Consider the following 24,811-nt stretch of genomic DNA (forward strand, 5'->3'; position numbering starts at 1 on the left):
TTTATTCAGAAGAAAATGGTTTCCCTCACTTAGGAAGAGCTCAGGAAGTTAGGTCATGCTTCCCAACCTCCTCCTGCTGCTCTCAGAGGGGCTTACCCTTTCTCAACCCTGCCTTGATGATGCTTGTCTGTATCAAAAGACTTGACTTCACTTCAGTCCCTCTGATTCATTTCCTTCCAAATCATATTTTTATAGTCTCTAGTAAACAAACAAGCTCTGTAAGGCATTAGTTCTCTTTTAGTAAAAAAAAAAAAGGGTGAAGGAGTGGATGTTAGGAAAAAACTAAGGCAATCCATATGCATGCCTGTTGTTCCCTGAGACTTATTGTTTCTTGGGTCTGGTGATTGTTGGCCTGCTCTTCCTGACAACTGCCATTCCTGCTCTCCCATGAAGGCTTTTCTTTTTTTAATTAGTGATTTTAATTTAAAGATGTTGGCTGCCAGAAACAGAATTAATTTTTTTTTTTTTTTAATCCTGGAGATAGGATATATGATCCTCAAAGCTTGCAGTTCTCTCTCATTGTCTAATAATTGCCTTCAGAAGTTCCTCAGTTGGCACTGACTTATTTAGATCTATTGTGTCCATTGTGTCCATTCCTGGCTCAGTCTTACCCAGAATTTTCAAAGCTGTTGTGGTGCTGAGACAAAGTCACTTGTCAGAAGATAATTTTGCTTTATGGCCAGATCATATGTGGTGTTTGTAAAGACTGTTGAGTGTCAACATTATGTTTATTGCCTTGCTTATAGGTGATGAATTGGAACCTATAGGGGGCAAGGACTCTGCAAGTGAAAACAGAGGGAAAAGTATAAAAAAAAAAAAAAAAAAAGGAAAGGGAATGCATGAAATTGGGCAGAGAGCAGTGGGGAAGTGGATGGTTAAAGCATGGTCTTTGTACACAAACCAGAAATTGTAAGCAAAGACTTATAAAGAAGGGATGAAATGTTGACATTTAAGAATAATAGAAGTGCTGGATAAGCCTTTCTTTGATGATCAGCTGTGTTCCCCTTCAAGCTGAATGGGGGGATTGCAGCCCTGCATTGTTTTGGGTTCACAGAGAAGAGCTGTGTTGTTTTATCACTGTTCTGGAAGCAGATTTCAGATCCAGACAGAAATGGCATGGTGGGTACTGAGGCTTTTCTTGCCAAAGCTAGATTGTTCCCCAGGGACTGCCAAATGAGTTTGATTTCTTGTTGGTTTGTGAAGCTTTGTTTTAATGCAAGAGGAATCAGCTGAGCTTACTGAAGATTGCCTTATCATTTTATGTTGATAAATGATGATTGCCTTATCATTTCAAGGTACTATTTGTTCTACTTGATGGGCTGGTAATGCCTGTTGAGCTTTTTTGGAAGGTCGGACAGAGGGTTATTCTGTAAGGAATAAAAACTGAGCAAGCCTGGCTGCTTATGTATGTTTTAGAAAGAAATTAAGCATTTGTGGTGAGATTTATTTTTCTTTGGTTATGTAGTTCTGTTTCAGTCAAACTGCAGTGCAAGAAAATGACATAAATGTTACATATGCATAATTTATCTTATGGGATTATTTTTATTAAACTACAGTTGCTACTGTAAATTAACTTTTAGAAACAATGAACTTTAGGGAAAACCAAGGAATGTGCCTCATGCTTTATAATGGAACATTTGTGCTTGGCTCCATGCAGTTATAAATGACTTTACTGTTCAGCGCAGTGTTTAAGAAAATGCAGCTCAGAGATTTGGTTGTTGAAAAGATGATTTATTGCAGGGCATAAAGATTTAAAAACAATTCTTTCACTTATCCTGGCCTTTAGGATCAACAAACTTTTCATTTTGGCTCTAGTTCTTTGGTCAAGAATAAGTCTACTCATGCAAGTGTGTGGAAGCCTTAAGGCATGTCTTTATTTCTGTCCAAAAAATGTTGACTTGACTTGATCTTCGAGTATATATATGCTATGTAAATAAATACTGGGATAAATAAAGTCTCTTGTTGGAAGCAGGAGTGCTGTACCTAATGATGGAGGGGACACTCCTGCTTGGCTCCATGTGCTTGGACAATGTGGGAGTTTGAGAGCTTGAATTGTCCTCCTGCCTGAGTTCTTGTCCTGCCCATGCTCTGAGATGGTGGCTGTCCATCTGAATGTCACCCTGGGCAGTCCTTTCTCAAAGAATTTCCATTGTCATTAAACTTGAGCTAAAGAAATTTGAACTAAACTAATCAGAAAGCTAGTTTAGGTCAGGCTGAAGACAAATTTCCATTGTGAACTGATTTCAGCTGAATAGTATTCAGCTTGAGGTAGGATTAATGAGTTGATATGGTGTAAATAAATCCATTTCAAAGCATTGATTAAACTGTCCTATGCAAACAATTTTTAAGTGTCATTCTGTAATTTCCTGACTTCTGGCCTCCAGCTTTTAATGTATTCTGGGACCTAGGATTCATTTTTCTCTGAAATGAAGAAGAAGTAGTATTTTGTCTATTTAAAGTTATTTGGATAATAAAGTTATAAATTTGTTGATTCAAACCCCAAAGATATATGCTTAATATGGGTACAGTTTTGTTTTGGAACCATTTCCTCTTGTATATTTTTCTTTAGCTTTTTTAAACAAGGAAGGTGTTGAGACAAAACCTCTTTGGACTTCTGTAGATTTTTGGTATTTGTGATCATGTCTGGCACACTCTGTCCCCAGGGACTGATGCCCATACAATGAGCAGGGCATTGTTTCTCAGAAGTCTGTAATTCCTTTAAATATACAAGCAGGCCTAGATATTTTAGCATTTAAATATTTCTTTTTACTGATAGATTTGCTTGTTGTATTTGTTTTCTCTCTTTCTCCAGCTTTTGGAAATGCCAAAACTATGCGGAATGACAACTCCTCTAGATTTGTAAGTATTTCCTTCAGTCCTTTTGAAGGAGTGTGCTTTGCTTTTGGGTATTTCTGTTTTACCATGTATCAACCATCAAGGCATCCATAAAGAGGGAAGGAATAATTTTGGGAGCTTTCTTGTAGCTGTCTGGAGACTGTTTGAAGAAGGTGAACACCTACAGCAGCAGTCAGTATTAAATTTGTACACAGGAGCATGTTCTCCTTCCCCAGTGTGTTAGTAGGGCACTGTTAGTGATGCCTCTTCAAAGATGTTTCACCTCCTTGCCAGAAATCTTGTTGGTTTCTGATATGGGCATAGAGCTCAATTGAATATCAAAGCAGAGGCTAAAAAAGAAAAACAAAATTAGGATGTGGCAGCCTGTGACCGGATGAAAACATAATTACAGAGCAGCTGGGTTCTTTAATTTTCTGGCACTGGTGGCTTTAGTGTCAGAGACCATGTGTCCTGCAACTGGTCTGCTTAGCAAGTAGATATTTCCATGTGATCTTGTTTTCCATTCATATGTATATTTTTTGGGGTTAAAATGACTAGTTTAGGTTCCCATTTGTTTTCTATAACATTTCAAAATGTGTTTGCAACTTTAGTTTTTAATATGAACATTTGTAATGTTGTTTTTTTGCTTAAATTCTTTGTAACCAACTGGTTGAATTCAACCTTTTTTGGGCACGCAATGGAATGAGAAATTACCAAAACTGACAGTTGAAAAACCAGAAAAGTTGATGCTAGAGGTTGAGAGGTTCAGAAGTGTGAGTACTTATCAGTGTTTCTCCTGCTAAAATCAGAAAGCTGAATAAAACTCTGTCACTTGCTCGCTTGTGTCCAGAAAAGCAATATTGTGAGATGTGTGAAGCTGACAAGAGAAGGAAAATCGATACACTGGGAGAATGCTGTGTTGTGAATTAAAGAAAATGGATGGAAGTTCTGGACATTGTGAGATTGGAGAGTGGCTTTTTCTTTCCACTTGGGAGATTTTCTCCCCTTCCCTTCTAATTCTTAAGAGCTGATATGTTCCACATGGCTGTGAAGGCTCCTTCTGCAGCTCATTGCCTCTGATTGTGAACAGAGCAAGGAGTCTTCATCACAAGGGCAGTGCCAAAATTTGGAGAACCTGTAGGGATTTTTAATTTTTTTTTTAAATAGAAAGGCTAGGAAGACTGCAATTATCAGACATGGCACCGCAGAAATAATGAGCAGACAGCCCATAAGTCTTTCCAGGACAAAGTGGAACTAACAACTATTTTGCCTTTCAAGTCCTCGCTTATAAACACTGAGCTAAAAATACTTTTGGAAACACCCAGCTGTCCCAGTCCTTGGGAAATGAAAATTTAATTATCTGATTTACTTTCTTTCTCTCTGAAATTCGAATCAGCTCAGAATTAACCTTGAACAACACAGTGTAGGAAATAAAATAGAATTTAAGTAGAGTCAAGTCAATCTTGATGAAATACCCAGTAAATTAGTAAGATTCTTGGAGTGGGTCAGTGTAAAGTGCTTGGCTTTTTATGTTCTGTAATAAAAACTAAAATGAAAAAAACAAACCCCAATGAATACAATGAAAAGGAAATATAAATGCAAGGCTTTTCAATGGATTGTTTTTGTCCCAGAATGTTAAGTTTGGGTTGGAAGGGACCTTAAAGACCATCTCATTCCAACCCCCTGCCATGGGCAGGGACACTTTCCACTGGACCAGGCTGCTCAGAGCCCTGTCCAACCTGGCCTGCTTCTCTGGGCAGCCCATTTCAGTGCCTCACCCTCCTCACAGTGAGCAGTGTCCTCTGCTGAGTGTGTGCCAGAGGGTGGAATTTGGCTGAATCACTACCAGCAGCTTTTATCTTTATAAACTCCCTTGCCAAGGCGAGCAGCACTGCTGTTGCCTTTTCTGCACAGTCTGTCCGTTTTGTCACTGTTAAATGTGGCTGTTACTACATTAAGCACTTGTCAAATAAATTAAAACGATACAAAGACCGCAGCGATCTTCTGTGATGTGGAAAAGTCAGGCAGGAGTCAAGGAAACGCGGCGGGATTGAAACCGCTCGTGCGGTGACAGCCCGTTAATTGTTGCCTCTGGTCTCCTGAGTGGCAGGGCAAGGAGTTCAGTGGGAAAGATCCATCACTTGTACAAGGCAGGCACACGCTCGGGGACAGACGCCCCGCGATCGCTGCCAGCCCCTGCCAGGGGCCAGGCTCGCGGCTCTCCTTCAGCCGCCGTGCTTCGCGCTCATACAGCTCCCAGGGAGAAAAGAAGATCATTTCTTCCTGCAAGATTATTTCTTCCTGCATCGTAATTTCTTCTTGCATCCCTTCAGTAAATAAGCGTGGCCCTACCTAAATGGCTGCAGGGATTGTTCGGTGTTCTTGGCACTCCGGTGGAAGTTGGTACAATGTGCGTTTTCTTCACAGAACCTTAGGAACCAAACAAGTCACTGGGTTGCTTTACAGACCTGACTAAAGCTGTTTCCAAAGAAGTCCCTGGCTGTGATAACGTCTTAGAAGACTTTGATAATTTTCTCTTTTGCAAAAATCTGGCAGGAGATTGTCAGATCGCTCTTCTAACCTTTGAGCTGACTAACTTAATGTCTTGAACTTCTGTTTTTCTTAAACAGAAATTATAATCTTAAAATCTCTTCCTTTCACAGGGAAAATACATGGATATTGAGTTTGATTTCAAGGGTGACCCACTTGGGGGAGTTATAAGCAACTGTGAGTATTACTTTTGGTATTACTTTATTCACAGATTAAATTGTTTTGCATGGAAAGGAAGATGGTTAAATTATTGAAAAGATCACCAGTGTTAGTCTAATAGAATCTCTCTCCCTCTCCATCATGTGATGAATTCTGCTTTTTAATTTTATTGCTGTTGTAAGGTACTGAATAATGTACCTTAGAGGAAGTGAAAACAGACTTGAAGAGGTAAGCATGAATATTGAATTTACTGCATTGTTTCAAAGGTACTGAGTGATGTGTGAGTCTGTATATTGTCTTTGAAGCTAGTGGCAGATGCATATGGATATCTGAGGGTCTTTTTTATTTTTGAATCCCTGGAATCAGATGTGTTACTAGGTTTGGTGCGTCATGTATTTATGGCAGATCCTGTAATTTGCAAGGGTGATAGAGAGTGTGCTGGAGATCACCATGAGACAAGTGTGTTTACTTGGAACCAAAGCTGTCTGTACAAATTTATACACCTCAAAAGTGTAGGAAAAGGTTTGTCATGAGAGAGGATGTACAGCTGTTGAGTTTGGGGAGGCAAAGGTGACCTTGGAGCTTGTTTTATGAGACCTGTAGCAATTCAGAAATTCTGACCAGCTCTTTGTTGGGAAGAAAAAGACTGAGAACTGAATGGCAGCCCAGAATGCTTTGACTTGCTTTTCTTTTGAGGGTTTAAGTGCAGCTTTTAAAATAAATTCCTCCCCAGTGCTATATAAAGCCATATTTGTTTGGTTTTCTTATTTTTAAAAGGGGAGGAAGAGGGCAGTGAGTGACTATACTAGGTGTCACTGACCCAGCCTTGACCTCTCATTCCACGCAGCCAAATTCATTGCTGCTTCTAAAGATGTGACTTTTGACACCACTGGCATTTTGCTGGTTGTGAAATAATGAGACTCACCCAAGGTGAACTGTACTCTGCATATATAACATAAACATTTTAAAAACACCGTGAGGAATTTTGCACATAAATGTAGGTTTTGGCTTTTTTCAGAGGGCAGACATTTCTCTCAACCAGATCACCTTTTGGAACTGTGCCTGAAGAGCCTAATTTTTGTGATAGGGTAGATCTTGAAACTCAAATTAGTCACTATATAAGTGTTTATGGCTATCTATTAGCTTTGACATTTGGCAGTTAACAAAATTAGAGGCCAAACATGATATATTCATAATAATTAAATGGGAGCAAGAAGGTTCTAAAAGGCTGTTATTTGTTTCTTTTTATTTCACATTCAAAATATATACATAAAAATGAGCCCTCCTTTGTAAGAGTGGACATTTAACAGCATGTCTTTGAAAGTACTGCACTGAGTAATGTAATTAAAATGTTGTGTCATATCAAAAGGCAATCCAAATAGTTGCTCAGTAGTTTATCTGCCCCATAAATCTCTGCATGGTGTAATTATAATATTACATGTAATTGTAGTGATGTGATGACATATGTATCAAAGGGCAGACATAGTTTTGGATCCATCTAAAATATGCCTGTTTTAGGCATTCTTTCTGTCTTGTCACATGTAATAATTATCTAATAGCAAGGAGATTAATTTCAATGTAAGAATAAAGACCTGATGTGTAAGCAAGCTCTGCTGAGGAAAAGATGTTACTTGTTGAACTATTAAATGCCTCATCCTTGGCAGGGTATGTCACAGGCAAATACTGAGTTCCTGTAGCAGCATGTTAATACAGCTCATCTTTGACTAAGTGTTTGCAAAATTTGCTAGTCCATCCATCTCTCTTTTAAAGATGTTTAAAATTCTCTGCATTTTCAAAGCAAGTTGGTTGTGCTGCCTTAAATCTTTTCCACACATCTGCAGCATCGCATTGCAACACAAACATTTCTTTTTCTGTGAGGCATCATCATTCTGAAGATATTGGGGACCTATATTCTTTTACACCCCTCAGAATTTACTCTGGTTTAAGTCAAAATCAGGATTTGTCTTCATAATTCATTAGGCTTGAAGTCAAGTAGTGCTGAAGTTTCCTATCCTTAAAAGGGAAAGTATGATTATGAAAATATTCATAAATATTCTTTGATTTCTGACCGTCTGTTGGTTTGGTATTAATATGATGTGAAGATGACATTATAGTGCTTTATTTAAACTTTAAGAGTTGTTTCTGGCCAGCCTAATTTCCAAACATCGCTTAAGGTAGTGGGCTTTTTGTGGCACAGCCTGAAGATGTATTTCATGGTGCGAGTGGCTCGGAGCAGACACAGCAAACACCTAGGTTGTTTTGGTGGCAAGGATGGTAACCAAGATAAGCTACTGATTTTATCAGACTGGTGTGGAAAAGCAGAGACCCATTGGGCTGAAAGGTCTCTCTTGAAATGGCCTGCTCTGGAATGCTGTGGAGCTCTGTGGGAGGTTGGTCACTGTTTGTGTGACCCTTCAAGGAGTGGCTGATGCTGCTGTGACCTGGGGCCATTCTCCTTCAATGAGCTCCTGCTCCTTAATGAGAGGGGTTAACCTGGGAGGAACCTTTCTCAGGATGGAGTTAGAGGGTGGAATTATCATGCCAGAGCACACTGCTGGTCTGCCCTGTCCAGTTTGCAGCCAGGGGGAACGTCCAGCTGACAGATCCAAAACATTTAATGTGCCATGAGCAGAAGGGTGAATCTTCTGAGTGAAATCAGAATGGAAATAATGAAATGGAAGGGATTTGTGGCCTCTCTAAATTCAGGGCTGGTATGTACCCGAAGTGAAGATAATGCTGTGTTTGAACAGTGTGAAATCTGTGCAGTCTCATTTCATGTATGGCAGCTCAGATCTTCCAACCGTGCTGGTTTCCAAGGAAATTGATTTACTGTTACATCATTGTGAACAGTCATGAAAAGAAATTGGGAATGGAAAACTTGAAATTAATGTGGTTTATGCCAACTTTAGGTATTTTACTTCAGTCAGGAATTGTTTCCCCCTTGGACTACAAGGCAGTAAGTGTTGCATTTGTTTGATCCACCACCAGTGGGTGAGTGGGAGGGTGAAGAAGGCTGACTGAGGTGTGCTGTAAGCCTGAATTGTTAGTCCTGGCTTTTTGTTAGCTCCTTCTGTTTTCCTAATGGGTGGGAGATGCTGGAGCCCGTGGAAGGTGCCCAGTCCTGGTGCCAGCTGCCAGCCAGCCCATCCATCCACAGGTGACCTGTTTCATGTGCATGGGGTTAGGAATTCCAGACTGCTCCTTGGGCATTGCTAAACACAAAACCCTTGCTGTGGTGCCACCTGGGACATCACTGTTCAGCAGCAAACATCAGTCCCTGCTTAAAGGTGTGTTGCTGCTTTAAATGTTTTTTTACATTTACATTTTCTCTCTCTGAGATGTATCTGCTCTTTCTGCCTTCCTGCTTATTCCTGTTTATAATCACTGCTGTTGCAGTGGACAGTCTTGCCAGCACTTATGCACTCAGAGGGCATTTTTTCCAGAGCACTTATTAGTAAAGGCAGTGTTGGAGTGTTGCTTTCAGCTAGGTGTAACATTGTGGAAATAAATTACAGAAAAGGTCAATATTATTCTTAGTTTTTCATTTATTATAACTACTTTGTTAGTGAAGATGAGAGAGAGGAGAATGGTAGTTTCTCTTCCACCTCTAATTACACAATAAGACATATATAAAAATAGGTATGTTTGGTTTTGAAATAATAGGTGCTAATTGCAATAGTTTTTTTCAGCTCTGAAGTATGACTGTCCACAGATGCTGCATCTGTTTTGTACTGAAGGAAGTGTTTACGTGCACACTTGGTTCATTAGTTTTGTGACTGGTTTTGTGTACACTAAATTTGATGGCTGAAGGGGTTTTGCACAGTACAGCTCAAAATGTTTCACTTTCACAATAGTTTAGGCCTTTTGAAAAGCATGGATCTTACAATATCTTTCCCGGAGTTTTTGCAAGTCTTAAATTTTCGTGTTTCATGTGGAATTTCCTGCTGAAAAATACCTGGCTTTTAGCATTCAGTGATCTTTCCTAATATGCCTAAGCCCTTCAGTGATATAATGATTAACTAGGAGACAACATTGGTGCAGATTGTGACGTAAAGGATTTGCACTGCCTGGTCTGGAAATGCCATTTTTAACCAGCAAAATGTCTTTAGAGTCCGGATAACAAGAGATTAAGAAAGGGCCCTGTTTTGTCATCTTTTCCAAGAACAGCATGGAGGAAATCTATGATGTTTGTTTAAGGCAACAACTTTTTTAAAGTTAGCAAAGTGATAACTTTGCAACTTATTATTTTTTACTTGTTTGTTCATTTTAAAAGTCAGAAGTAATTACCCACTTACTAAGCAATCTAGAACCTAGCTGTTATGTGATTCCTGGTGGAAAGCTCCTTTACTCAGGGAAATATTGCAGAAACTGGACGATTAGACATTTTGGGAAGATATATCCATTCTTGTTGATTTTCTTTTTGTTTTAAATCTTCACTTGTTGCAACATCTCCCTTGGTCTTCCTCTCAGCACATTTGCCACCGTTTAGGCAATGGCTTTGCCTAAACTAGGAAGAGTTTGAGAAAACAAGCTGCAAACGATGTTAAACATTTTGATTAGCTCATTTTTAACAGCATTCATCACTTGAGCAAAGAGGATTTAACACTTAAAATGATGCAGTCATTGCCAGTGCACATGCTGCCCATTTAGTAGTTTCTGACTGACACAATTATGGATCAGTTTATCCAAGAGAACATTACTATGAACTTGGCGGGAATAATAGGGAAAAGTTCATGAGGAACTTTTTAATCAGTGACATTTTTGATGAATGCTAGATAATCAAGGTAGGAAAAGAAAAAATAATGAGGCTGTAGAAATAAGCTGCTGTGACTAGAAAAAGTTCTGTAACTTCAGCTGAGCAGCTAAAAGGCTCCTTGTCATGGCCAGCTGAAGAGACAATGACTAAAATAAGTGTCACCTGGATGATTTAGGATGTACCAAGGTAGTGTCATTTTTTGGTTTTACTGTTTACTTGCTCCTTTTTTGAATGTTGATTTGATTTCTAGTATATTTAGAGAAATACAAATACCCTAAATTTTTCTGCATCACTTGAGTTCATGGGTCAAGTAACCAAAAAGAAGTGTATGAAGTTGTGCATTAGAGTTTGCAGAAGTATTCAGAATATTTTTTCTTTCTTTTATGTTAAGTAAAAATGTTTAGCAGGGTGCTTACACAGATCTCTTGCATTTAAACAGTGATATCTAGGAATAACAAAAAAATCTTCAGAACCTGAGGCCTGTAGCTGGATTTTGAGTCATCTGAATTGATGGGTATTCATACAAATATGTTTCCAAAGTTAAACTTTTCCAAGGCAAATTAATTTTTAAATTTTAATTTTTTTTTTTTTTTTTGCTTTGGTGCCTGCAACAAGTTAAACATTCCTGTTGAAGCAGAAGCACTGTTAGATAATGCAGAAATAACCCATAAACACACCATATGTGTGAGTTCTGTATGTGCTCTCCTGATAATTCTGCATCGTCCCTACACATAATTCACATAGACCATGTAACAAAATGCAATGTAGAGAGAGTTTTGGGGGTTTTTGCTTCTGTGGATTTTCACATAGATGAGCACCATCTGTCCACACATTCCACTGTCAACACCATCACCCAGGGGCCACGAGCAACAGTCTGAGGTGCAGCTTTGTCTTCTCTCTTTGGAGTGTTTGATCCACAGAGCTGGCAATGGGGTGGGAGTTAACACAAAAGTTACTGGCAGTGCAGGGGTTGCATCAAGGAAAATATATATGTGGTTGATTTATTAAAATGCTAATTAGGGCAAACAGAGGGAAGAAGTTTTCTGAAGAAGTTGGCAGATGGTCTGGATCTGTCCTACAAGTCTGATTTCAGTCTGCATGTGAACAGAAAGAAAAGGAAAAAAAAACCCAATGAAAAAAAGATTTGAAAAAGAATTGGCAGCAGCTGCTTTGTTAAGGAAAATACTTGATTTTATGACAGTGACTGCTTTTTTCCTCAATTATGAGGGCTGACAGAATATGAAATGTTAGGCCTTTTGAAAACTGATTGTGAATTGGTTAACTTTGGTGCTTCTAAAAATACATGAATAAGATAAGCTGGTGAAAAAACCAGTTATCCTCCTAAACAAAACTAATTTTACATACATTCAGGAACCTGTTTTTTAAATCTGCTGAAGGCATGTATGTAATTAGGAGGCTTACATACAATATTTTGCCAGGATGTGTTGCTGGGCTTTTATGACAGCATTTGAGAAAATTTATGGGTAGAATATTTTTAAACCCAAATAAGCCAAACCACATTGCTGCAATATCCTTTGAGAATACAGCCATTTCCTGAAGTGTGTGCAGCCACTGTGGGAGCTGAAGTTGTTTATTTTTTTGAGATTAAATTTGGCTGCGATCTGTTCCAACACTTTCCTGGAGAACCTTCACAGCCAGCACAGCTCTGAGCTGCCTGCTGCTCACCTTGCCTTTCCCAGCCCAGTATTAACACTTGGATGGGGGAACAGCCTGTAAATACTTGAAATTTGTCCTAGTATTAGCCAGTCAGACAATTAATAATACTGTCTGAATTTTGTCGTTGTTGCCACTGGCCAATTATGGGGTGCAGAACAGTGACACTTCCCTTTGGGGGTTTTCTGCTTGCCCAGGCTTAGAGAGAACTTAGCCCCCAGTCCCAGGAGGTGTGGGGGTGTGTCATTATAGGTGCAGGGGAAACTCCTTTGCTGTGTGCTTGGAATGAGGCACTGAATGTCTCTGTCTCCATGTCACCGAATATATCTAACTTAACAGAAACACATGGGAATTGTATGTTTGCTATCTGGAAAAATGTAGTTGTGCTAGTGAGAAAAGAAGGAAAACCCATATGTTTTGTACAGAACCAGCAGGACACGCTGGTACCTGTCCAGATGTTCTCTTGCTGCATTTCTCTTCCTTCTCCTGTGCTGTGAACCACAGCCCTCCAGTGCAGTGTGAACACCCTTTGAGTTGTCACCTCTGTGGCACATAGGATGTTGAGCTGCAGTGGTTGCAAGGTGTTACAAGTCAGTCTGCTCATGCTGCCTGCCAGGATTCCTGCCCTGGTGTGAAATGTGTCTGTCACTGAGAGCAGCCTTCCTGTCCAGCTGCTCCATCAGTGCAGTGATGCTTCCCAAAGTGCTGCTTTTCCATTTCACTTTGAGTATATCAGGATGGAGCTTCTGTCAGCCCCACTGGGAATTATTTCATAGTCTGATACACCAGAGGATCACAAAGTGCTGCATGATTATTCAGTTTAACTGCTTTCTTTATTTGGTCTCTCCTTTTCATTTACCCATCTTTCATGCACTGGTAACATTTTGCCACTTCAAACTTTCACCCACAGAGTCATCCTCACCAAATCCTAATTTTGTGGTGGTACTGTAAATCAGTTAACATCTTTTACCCATTGCCTCCCTGACCTGAATTCTCTCTGCAGCTCACAGACTGAGCCTTTACCAGAGCACTGGGCTTGCCCCTAACTCAAAGAAATATTTGATATCCATGATATGCTATGATAAGGTTCATACTGACATTCTTCTGGTTTGCTGATGGTTGATATAAAGCAATGAAGTAGAAAATGATGGAGGGTTATATTCATTTCAAAAGGTTTTGCTCCAGCATCTGTCCCTGACCTGTGAGATTTTTGTTGGTTTGTTTGTTTAGATCTGCTAGAGAAGTCTCGTGTTGTGAAGCAGCCAAGGGGTGAAAGAAACTTCCACATTTTCTACCAGATCCTGTCTGGTGCATCAGAAGAGTTTCTCTGTAAGTGTTGCCCTTGTGCCTTGTTCACATGTGAGTTTTCTTTATATTTAACGTGCTATTCCATGCACATCATCTTTTGTGGGAAATGTGATATTGATTTGTTTTCAAATAATGGGTGGTAGTATCATTGGTAATATGTGAAGTCCACATATGCTTTGATATTATCCAGATACCTGAGTCAGAATTACTGAATTAGTCAGAATTGCTGGCTTAGCAATGTATTATAAACAAATTTGAAAACATGTTCTTATTCAGAAGGCTAATAATTAAAAGATCCTTGAAGAAAATCCAATAATAACAACCTATTCCTGACAGTGCTGATTCTGTGATTAAATTGCTACTAACAAGAATGCTATTACTAATGATGCTTTTATTTGATTTATTAGGCAAGCTCAAGCTGGAGAGGGACTTCAGCAGATACAACTACCTGGGCCTTGATTCGGCCAGAGTGAATGGGGTGGATGATGCTGCAAACTTCAGAACAGTCAGGGTGAGAAGGAGCAGGGGCTGGCTGTGCAGGGCTCTTAGAGCCCTTGATCTGTCTGTCCCTGCAGGGCTGGGCTGGGAGGGACACCTTCTCTGAGTGCTGGCACTCTTCATGCTGGGATAGAGCGTGTTTGCACAGGGAAACATGGATACAGCTGGGAAACGGGATCAAGCTTCTGGAGAATTCTTAGGGGAATACAAAAAGGAAAAAAAAAAAACAAACAAAAAAAGAATTAAAGAAAGGAAAAAAAAAATCAAACAAAACTCCCCCCAAACTAAAAAGAAACAAACAAAAAGAAAACAAAAGAAAGGGGCGGGGGGGAAAACTCAGATGCCTTGGTCAGATCCTGGGAAAAGTTATATTTTGTAGAGGCTTAGGACAGCAGTGCCTGAGCCTCAGGGACTGGGTGATGCTGACCAGGTTGAAAGAAAAGAGGACCGGGATGATTCTCCAGATGATTTGCTGTCCTGTTTTTGCTTGGTTGTACTCAGGGACAAGATGAATACAGGACCTTGTTACCCAGTGTGTGCAGATATGGATTCTAAAAGTGACAGGTCTGAGAAGACAGGTGGACCTGTTCATCTGACTGGGAAAAATTGGGTTGGGTCACAAACTAAATTAAGTGGCTAAAAAAAGTACAGTGTTTCAGAAACCCAAATTTTGAATGAGTCCTAGAAGTGGACTGGACTGAATGCCAGCTCCATTTTCATGCTTCTTGTGTATTAAAAAACTTACTCATCTTAGCATAGGAATTATACCAGGCACTTTTAGTAGCAGAAGTGTTCATAAACCATTTGTAATTTTGCAGATAAATGGTGAATTTTTCAAGTATGATCTGTTTAAATGTAAATGCTTTTATCTCATAATTTTATTTATCCCCTTTCCAGAATGCAATGCAGATTGTTGGGTTTATGGATCATGAAACACAGTCGGTTTTTGAAGTGGTGGCAGCCGTTCTGAAATTGGGAAATATCGAATTTAAGCCTGAATCTCGTGCAAATGGGCTAGATGAAAGTAAAATCAAAGATAAAAATGGTAAGATGAGATTAGTGATGGGAAGAAAGCCACTAATTTGTCTGAAGTCATTATTAATTTTGTTGTTTCTGCAGACATACAATATCCTTACATGTGAATTAGATTGTTTCCAGAGCTCACCCTCAGGCAGCTATGGGCTGCATTCTGTGCAATTTCAATCATTCTGTTTGAAATGCCAAAAATGATTTTCTCCTTTTTCCCCACTTTATTAGCACTTTATTCTGAAATGTTAAATGGTTCTGTGCCTTTATGTAGCTGCTTGTTTTTTCTGCAGTGGAGGATTTTTGTTCTTTTGCAGTATCTCTGCCTTTGGTGTCAGATTCATTTGGTGATATTTTTGCAGCTGATGTATTTTGAAAGTTCATTTTCATCTGAAAGTTTTGCATTATGAAAAGTAGTCTGCTATAAATGGAGAGAAAGTTTTTTTTCTCAAAAATAAATGGATAAGAAAGTGCTTTTAAAACCAGTTGCTCTGTTTCCTTGCACTGTGAATATTTTTAAAACCTTTGCTTGGCAGGACGATGGGGAGGGAGTGTGAATGAGGAACACTTCTGTTGAAGAGCATTTTGGGAAAATACCACACTTCTTAAAAGCTGGTCGTTTTGGGGAAGGAAAAGCAGTAATAGGAAGGATTGATTGTATTTACACTTTGATTTTTCTTGCTAGAACTGAAGGAAATCTGTGAGCTGACAGGTATAGACCAGTCTGTATTGGAGAGAGCTTTCAGCTTCCGGACTGTTGAGGCCAAACAGGAGAAAGTTTCAACAACACTAAACGTGGCTCAGGTAAAAAGAGCTCCTGATTTAAAAAGATCAAAAGATCTTTTTAAATGGCAATTTTATTCTGCATGATTAAATCATAGCTACCCCAATAAAAACTACAGCTGAAAGGCTGCACTGAATAAATCACAGGCATAATTATGTGTGTTTTTTGCTCAGTGGTTTCTAAATGTTAAGAGATGCTCCCTGTGCTGGCTTTACTCATTAATAGCACCTTTAGGGACCCCTCAGCAGCAGGAGGATGTTTGGTTAAGCCCAGCGCTTATAACATTTTTCTTATTTCTTCTCTTTAGGCTTATTATGCCCGGGATGCTCTGGCTAAGAATTTGTACAGTCGCCTGTTCTCCTGGCTTGTTACCAGGATCAATGAGAGCATTAAGGTATTGTTGCTTTGTGCTTGTAAAAAGAAAAAGAAATCAATAGGAATCCTTCAAATTAAAGTGGACAGTAAAACTGTATTTGCCAATTTCATTTCTCCTGGCTGTACACTGTTACACACAAATAACCTTATCACAGCTTGACAAATTGCTCTCTGCTCTGTTCTTAAGCTTGTAAAAATATTCACATTAAGTGTATTTTGGGAAACCATATGTAACATTTTAGTTTTACAGTATTTGACAGCCTGCTTATGAGATGCATTCATTTTCTTGAATCCCAAGTATGCAACGTACAGATGACTGACTCAGTGTTTGTTTTTCTTTAAGGCACAAACAAAAGTGAGAAAGAAGGTAATGGGGGTGCTGGACATTTATGGCTTCGAAATTTTTGAGGTAAGACCTTTATAATGGTAACCATTTAGTGAAAAAGTTGTTATTAAAGCTTAACAGAGTTGTTCATGAATTCAAATATGAATATATGTAATTTGACTCAATTGTTTCATGCCTGACCAAAAAAACCCACTAGAAACATACACCAAAGAGAGATGTCTTAGCGTGTCTGGCAATTGAAACAAAAAATTATGAAAGTTATACTTGTGTTTTTACACCATAGATAAATAAATATTTATGATGGATAAACTAAATATATTTTGTTGCGACATACATTCTGAGCATAGGAGAAACTCTGGCACTGTCATTTCTGCCCTGAGGCATTTTGTGGATGTCTTTGAACAAGCTGTGTATCCTGAGAGGGATAAAAAAAACCCAAAAACCAGCCACCCAACAAAAACTATACATTTTTTTCCTGTCAAAATTAAACAAGGATTTATATTGCATTTCATCTCAATTCACTTAGGTAAATACTCTGTACCTAATCCAAGCTAAAGATCTGTGGCTCACTGCTGTTTGTTTACAATAGTATTTTTAGACTGGTGGTATTTTGAAACAAAACAATCAATGAGGAGTTTTTAATTGGGTTAGAGAGCACGAGGGACAGGGCATTTTCCATAAATCTTGTTCTGACAGTTTTTGTTAGGAGATTTATAGATCTTGCTTGAAATCTATGTGTGTTTAAGCTAGAAACTCGTCTGAGGAGAAAAAAAATCAGTAGAAAAATCCCGACCCACTTCCCTACATCCCTCTTAGAAATCTGGGGAGGGTGTTGAAGCTGTGTGGAAAATGGGAATAATTCTTCATGTGAGGGTGGTGTGAGTTTCATTTCAGAAGCAAAAAGTCCAACTATGTGCAAATCAGAGTTCCTCTGAAGAGGAAGAGGAAAGCTGAGAGCTGCCCCAAGGGCTTGCTGAGCGGGGCTGTGTTGTTTGCATTGGACACAAGAACACACCTATGAAAGTGCAGTGCCCGAGGTCAGGTGGCTGAACGGGGATCCTGGTGCCAGATCTCTCGGGAGCTGCTCCTAGAGGAGCTTTTGGGAGGCTGGCACTGGGGTGGTGCTGCTGGCATCCTCAGGCAGGGCTGTTTCCTCTGGCTCCCCTGTGTGTGGTCAGGCTGGACAGGCACAGGGAGGTGGGACACAGGAGGGTGCACCGGCACACGGGCCAGCTGGGGGATTGTGTTTGTGGCATGGTGCTCCAGAGATGAGGCTGTTTCTCACCTGGAATTTTCATCTTTTCTACATTCAGCATCTTAGAAGGTCATAAGTAAGTGGCTGAGTGCAGGAGAAAAATTTAAAAAAAAAACAAAACCGAGTCTTTGCACTTACCTGTCATGCTGAATTACAGTGTGGCTTTCTAAAAAGCTGCAAATTCAAAAGCTGTAAAATAATGTGGGTAGTTATTGTTCACTCCTTTAAATGCCAAGGATTGGTTTTCCTGGAAAAGCTGGGGAAGGTTTTGCCTTGTGACTTAAGGACCAAATTCATGAGTACATTCACACAAGGTGGGACTCTCTCATGAGTTTAGACCTATGGTGAGAAGAGCAGCCAAGCAACTTGGTTCAGCATCACAGAAATACCTGAATTATTGTTTAAATTTAATTATATTAAAGCAACTAATCAAGAAATAAAATTTTTGACACTCTGCAGCCACATAAGCCAAGGAAAATTTATTAAGGTATTAAGATTTATAGCATTGGAATTAGGAGCATTTTGCTGTGTGGTATATTGGTAAACCCTACAGCCAAACATTCAAAATATGAGCTGAGGTGTTGTTAATGGCAGTAACATATCCATCTAATTATAAATCAGTTAAAACCTATGACTAAAAATGTGCAGTCACCTCTTGAACCTAACTCTTAAGTCATATTTTGATTTTCACATCTGTTCCTGAAACTTAGAGCTAATGTCAGCTCTACAAAGAATGTTTGTTGGCAAAAGTGCACTTGAAAGGCTTCACCTCTAAATTTGTGCCTTTTAAATGTGGAAGCAGTTTGATGTGCTGAGGGTAGGAAGGCCTTCATTAATCATGTTTCTACTCAGGAATCAGCTAAGTTTATCATTAGTGCATGGTCTTTGACCTGAAGTGGCCTTTACCCTGGAGACAGAGTGCATCAAAACCCACAGGAGGTGTAGCAGGAGTGTTTTATATACATGCAAAATATTTACACAGGAAGCTCAGTACCACTGGAATAAGCAGCAAGGAATGTGTTTAGTGAAGGGTGGCTTTTACATTTAATTTTTTTCTTTGGTTTTTGATGGTTTTGTTTTGTTTCCTAATGGGCAGGGCACAATATTTCTTGGGCCTTTTTTCTGTTCAGGATGATTCTTTGGATCATCTTATAGTTCCTTGTGTAAGAATAGTGAATAAAGAAATTCTGATTTACCATTCTGAAAGATCCTACACTTCACCTTCTTGATAACAATAGCAGTCTTGTTCTATTATATGCAAACTGAAGCTTTTAATGAGATTTTTTCATCTATTTTTGAAATATTGATTTTTTTACTGTTCATTGGGGTTTCTGCAATTTTCTGTAATTTAAGCTGAAGTTAATTTACAAGAGTAACTTGTGGTTTCTTGGAAATTAACAGGGAAAAGATATTTGGAGTATCGATACTGCTGGCATATTCTCTTTGGGATTTGGGTTTTGCTAGTATATTTATCAAACACAAACCCCACTTTTCAGACAAACACAAAAGCTGTCCAAGAAAGTAGATATAAGGACTTGACTGTCTAAAAATTCAGCTTAGGGAATTTAAATCTATCAATAATCCCCAGCCTCTGTGGGCTTGGCAGATGTCAGCAGCAAGCTTGGCTAGGCAACCCACAAAATAGGTGCTGTAAAGCTGTGTTTATTTTTGAACCCTGCCCTGCCTTTTGTGGGAAGCCAAATGCTGGGTCTGAATGTTAGCAGAGCGAAACGCTGAAATTTTGGGTGGCTCTGTGTGAATTGTCTGTGGGCAAGGATTTAGGGACTAGGATTAGCCTGGAAATGCAGGCTTGGAAGGCTGGGCAGGTTGTGTAACTGGGCAGTGCCTGAAGCCTGACACCAATTGCTCCAAGGGTGTTTATGCACATTTCTGAGCAGCTGCCTGCGTAGCCAGTGCGCAGTCTAGACTGAGATTTGAGATGGGCTCAGGATGGTGGCTGGTTGGCACTGGGAGCTCTAGAATCAGCCTCATTCCAGGCCTCCTGGGGTAGTTTGGGGCTGTTCCCATTTTATCTCATCTTTGATTGGGTGCTTTTAGGCAGAAAGTGGTTTCTGCATCTCTGCAGAAGGGGTGGGTGTGGTGGTGTTCACAGGGGTCATAGGATGAGGGAAGAAATGAGAATGTTGACTCCGTGTTTCAGGAGGCTTGATTTATTATTTTATGATATATATTATATTAAAACTACACTGAAAGAATAGAAGAAAGGATTTCATCAGAAGGCTAGCTCAGAATAGAAAAGGAATTAAATGATAACAAAAGCTTGTGGCGTGGACAGAGTCCGAGCCAGCTGACTGTGATTGGCCATTAATTAGAAACAACCACATGAGACCAATCACAGATGCACCTGTTGCATTCCACAGCAGCAGATAACCATTGCTTACATTTTGTTCCCGAGGTGTCTCGGCTTCTCAGGAGAAGAAAATCCAAAGGAAAGGAATTTTCAGAAAAATATCATGGCTACAGGGTGGGGTGGTGGAAGGGTGGGGTTTGTGATGGAGAAGTGAAGGCTGCAGGAGGCAGATGGTGGGGCCTGGCAGGGCTCAGCAGAGATGAGCAGAAGGCTCTCTCTCCATGTGCTTTGGGTGTTGAGTTTCCTCTTGTGTACATTGCCTGTGGAGACAAGGAGTAGTAAAAATGAATGTCATGAAGTGAGTGTGAGTATTTCATCCTGCCCAGCCCTTTAGAGACACAAATGTCTGTCTGTGCTGCTTGCCTTGAAGGCTTTATTCTGAGTATTCAGGCACCAGTCTGCAGCTGGTCCATATGATGAAGTTAATGATTTGGAGTGCAATTTTATTGAAGGTAATGCTGCCAAACAAGACTTATTGTTGAAATTTGCCAGGCCTTGAGAAGACAGTTTGAGAGTGTGAATTCCATCTGCTCAGTCCCTTGGTGGAGCAGTTTGTTCCAGGTATTTTAGCCTGACAAGAAACTGGGATGCACTGGTGATAGAATTGCAGAGAGGGCCTGGTTCCATTTGGTTCACCAGAGGTGATGTGGCTGCCTTGTCTTTGGGGACAGCATCTGAACAACTCCTTTTGCTCCAGGTGGGCAAGAACATGCAAAGACATGGCAAAAAACCCGCCAGTAAATAAAAGTATCACAAGTAAACCAGCCAAACAAGCCACCCAGCAGTAAAGCCATGTCTATTTCTCACAGTCTGTGATGCATTTTGATATCACTTGTTTTTATTTAAGGCAATTTGCTTGTTTCTTGTGCATGGAAGTCCCTTGAGATAACAGAAAGAAGCTTGGTCCTGCTGCATGTACTGTGTAAGCTGTCATCTAGACAATGATAAAATGATAGTATCTCTGTTGAGGGAATGTGTTAGAAATGTGAAGAATGCATTTTCTTCCTTTTAACAAGCTCATAGCTGTGTTAATTGTCTGTTTTTAGAGGGAGGTAACCAAATAAGGAGCAATAATCATTGCAAATGTTTTTCTGTGGTGTTTAAGAAAAAATAGGGGAGCTATTTCCACCTTCACCATAAACCTGTACAACAACTTGGTCCAGTTGCTGCCTGGTTGCTTTGCCTTTTTCTGTCCTGTTGATTGCAAGAAGGATGTTACAGTTTCAGAGCATCCTGAGCTCCAAGAGATTGCTCCTGGATCAGGGTCTTCCCCCCACACCCCAAAGGATTATTTTACAGAAGGCTCTAATTATTTGCTAAGCAGGATGACATATTTAAAAAAAATCTAAGGTGGAAATTGACTTACCAGGATCTTATTTTATCTTTTCTTTTTTTTTTTGTTTTTTAAGAATCTGGGAACCCTTTCTTCATGTCTTCACTTTGGCTTTAACTCATCCATAGATATCTGTTTTGTTAATTGACCTAATCTCCAGACCATAATTTCCAGCTGCTTATTCTAGGCTGTCTAGCTTGCCACAGATTTCCTTGTTGAAATTGTTCAACCCTTTGCTGATGCCCAGAAGTTTATCACACACTGGCAAGCAGCAGTGCCAAAATGTGTGTGCCCAGCCCCGCTGCTTCTTCTGGCAAACCCCAGTCTAGTGGGAAAGAGGAGAACTGAATTTTTAATCTATAATTGATCAACTTCCTCTGCTGGTGTTATGTGAGAGAGGAGCTTTACAAAGAGGGGCTCTTGATTGGACTCTGAGGTGCCAGGGAGTTTTTAAAATACTGTTAAAGCAATAATTTTCCTTGAGGGATGGGATGCTGAAAGCAGAGGTGCATCCCAGGAAGTTAACCACCATTTAATTAATTGTATTACAATGTAAGTATTAGAGAGGCTTACTTTGCAACGTGCAGTTTTATGAAGTAAATCCCACTGGCTGGCTGCTTGCAGCAGAGGAAATACTTGAAATGCTGGAGCAAAAATACACAAATGTTGTGCTTCAGGTTGTGAGAATAATGTTTTGCCCTATAGCAGCTATTTCTGTCTGAGCAAGGGAGTGGTTCTGATCATACAGGAGGTTCTTGCCTGGCTGTAACTCCTGTTGTTCCAGGACTGTAATTACCAGGCTGAGTTTGTTGGACTGATGGTACCTGGGTTTTCCCATGGATCACACCTGCACTGGGTTCACTGCAGTTTCTCATTTTCTTAAGTCCAAATTTGGTTCAGATCTGTGTGCCTGGACAGCACAGCTGGGAGCAAGATGGGTTTCAGAGTGCCTGGTTCTCTGCCTGGTGCACAAAAAGGGCTGAAGTTGGTTCAGCTACACAAATATGGGAAATTGATAATCCCCAAAGTTTTGGCACGGATCTTTCCTGCTTCCATGAGGTACACTAAGACATGGCTTGATTGCATTTAGTGGAATATTTATAATTAAAAGATGTGTCTCTCTGGTTCTTTGCATATATGGATATTTACACAAAAGCCCAGTGCAGTCTGGTTTACAAGAAATAACTTTGATTGCTCACATGTTTGTACATGTAAACAGAAAAGAAAGGGATAAATATTGATAACTTGCCTTTACTAAATTTGCAAAAAATTTTGAAAAATTGTTAAAACTGAGTCACGTTATAACTGGTCATTGCTTTCTGAGATTAAAATAGTATCTTTTTTCATTTTCTTTAAATGCAATTTTCCCATTTTGCTGATTTTAACTTCCTAGCATTTATATTCCTTAGTTTCATCTCATAAACTCATATGCTTGTGTGGTCATACATAAAACCCCCTATCCCCAGACACCACAGTAGCATATAAATTGAATTTGCTGGTTGGTTTCACTCTTCATTCCACCATTCATCTCAGGGAAGTGAGTATGTTGGTCTTTTATCATCATTACTTTTGCCATCTGGCTTTTTCTCTGGGGGCCTGATGGAACTACGTGGGGTCACCTGCTTATGTTAGGAGGCAGACAGAGACTTCTGATGCCTGGAGCTGTGTTGATATTTAAAAAAAAAACTTACTTTCTGGGGCTATTTGTGATAGAGCAGAAGTATCAATCTCTGTATGTCTTTTTCACTTCTCACATTGATGTGAAAGTTAATTTTAATGACATCAGTCCTGTGGATTTCAACAGTCTCATGACTTGAAAAGTTTCGGGTTTTCCTTTAAAAGATGCTTTTCCTTTAAATACATCTCATTTTTTTGAGATTATTTGAGCTGTATGTGCTCACATAATGTATTTCAAAAAATGTTGCTGGGCACCTTTTTGTCAGTGTGGTTGGAGACTGAGCAACGTGTAGATTTTTGAGTTGCCTCTGAACAAGAATGGTGTGATGAAGGATTAAGGGGGAAGAGGAGATCTTGAGAAACACGTACAAAGGTGTGACACTGAGCTGTGAGGTACCTGAGTCTGTAGGTTTGCATCCACATCATCTGCTTAATTTGGGGGAGACAAAAACCACAACACTTAGTTAGACTTTATTGGTCAGGTGGAAGTTAAGAATTGATTCCTGCCTAATGGAAAGGTACCCAGTTTTCAGTTTTAAGCAGGTATCAGTTGCCTTATCATCTTTGGAAATTGTTGGAAACTGGGTGCTCAAAAGTGAATTTGAATTCTGTGTGGGGAGAGAAGGTTAGAAAGTATCTAATGTTGGTAGGAAAATGCCCTGTTTTAGATATTTTCTGTTCATAAATCTAGTAGAGGTCTCTCTGCTTAATGCCAGTAAGAGTTATGCCTTTTTTTTTTTTGTCAGAAATATTTTTTGTCTGTTTCACGTTGGCATTTTACTGGTATAAAAAATGTATAAAGTCAGCAACAAACCATATATGTTTTTTTCAGATGATTCCACAATACACATGTGGAATCTTTCAAAGAAGAGGTTAGGTAAAATATTAAGGACAAAAGAATATTTTCTGTAGGGCTTTCAAGCACCTGTATGTAATAGCTGTGGCTCACAGATAGAACTTGAGAGCTAGTTTATACAATCACTTTATTTTTTGCATGGTGAAGAATTTTTTTTAGACTTCAAAACTTGCTATTCATGAAGTACCAACCATGAAGGTTGATAAAGAATGAAGCTGTATGACACCATTATTTATGAAGTGAGAACCATGGTGAAGCAGGCTTTGATTTTTGTCAGTGAATTTTTCTAGTCCCCTAAATTTAGTGTTGCATCTGATAAAAGATTCAAAGGATAAGCTGAGGGTGGTTGGTTGAGCTGTATCTATAAATTCAACATGACTTTAAGCCTATCTCAGGTGACATCCTGTTTTCCCAGCACCTTTATTTAATTTGAGAGACTGTGTGGTTTTACATTCCCTGAAGGTTTTACTTTGTATTCCACAGTGCTTTCAAAGGCATAGTTAGAAAGCTGCTATTAAAATGCAGGGGTTGAAGAGATGCCCTTGATATTAAAAACATCAGAATTACTGCCTGGAAGAGAAGCTGACACCTTGAGAAGATATGGTCTTAAATTTTGGGGTGTTTTTTTTTTCCCCCTTTAAAATTTCCTAAGAATATTTGATAGCTCTTCCTCAAATTTTGGGTCTGACTGCTCTGCTTCTGTGTTGGTCAAACCCCTTTGTGTCACTTAATACAAGGGCCCAGCATAAGGAGCAAGTGGTCTCTGATGGCTGTGTCCCTCCATCCCCTGTCTCCTGAGTTTAGTGATGTGCTATCACTGATGTGGGTTATTCTTTGCTGCTTTCTAAAAAAAATTGCCAGAAGTCCTTTAAATCCCTTCTAATTCTGTTGTATTCATTTCTGTAACACCTTCATTAAAATACTCACTAATTTGTGAATGTTTTTGTATATGCTTTGTGGAGCCCTCACATAAATTAAATCAGATGTTCATTAAGGGAGAATAAATGC

At 39.5% G+C, this 24,811-nt stretch overlaps 1 protein-coding gene across 5 annotated transcripts in view; it reads left to right on the top strand.

Annotated features, from left to right (window-relative positions):
- The window catches only part of MYO1B (myosin IB), a 108,319-nt gene that overhangs the window by 51,166 nt on the left and 32,342 nt on the right, over positions 1-24,811 (top strand). For all 5 annotated transcript variants that reach the window (XM_059475564.1, XM_059475562.1, XM_059475565.1 and 2 more), the window contains 8 exons: positions 2,813-2,859; positions 5,499-5,562; positions 13,205-13,303; positions 13,690-13,793; positions 14,678-14,825; positions 15,492-15,610; positions 15,898-15,984; positions 16,309-16,374. In XM_059475564.1, the coding sequence (XP_059331547.1) occupies positions 2,813-2,859; positions 5,499-5,562; positions 13,205-13,303; positions 13,690-13,793; positions 14,678-14,825; positions 15,492-15,610; positions 15,898-15,984; positions 16,309-16,374 (734 nt within the window). The remainder of the gene's footprint in view (positions 1-2,812; positions 2,860-5,498; positions 5,563-13,204; positions 13,304-13,689; positions 13,794-14,677; positions 14,826-15,491; positions 15,611-15,897; positions 15,985-16,308; positions 16,375-24,811) is intronic.

Source organism: Ammospiza nelsoni, chromosome 7, assembly GCF_027579445.1.
Source record: "Ammospiza nelsoni isolate bAmmNel1 chromosome 7, bAmmNel1.pri, whole genome shotgun sequence".
Classification (NCBI taxonomy): domain Eukaryota; kingdom Metazoa; phylum Chordata; class Aves; order Passeriformes; family Passerellidae; genus Ammospiza; species Ammospiza nelsoni.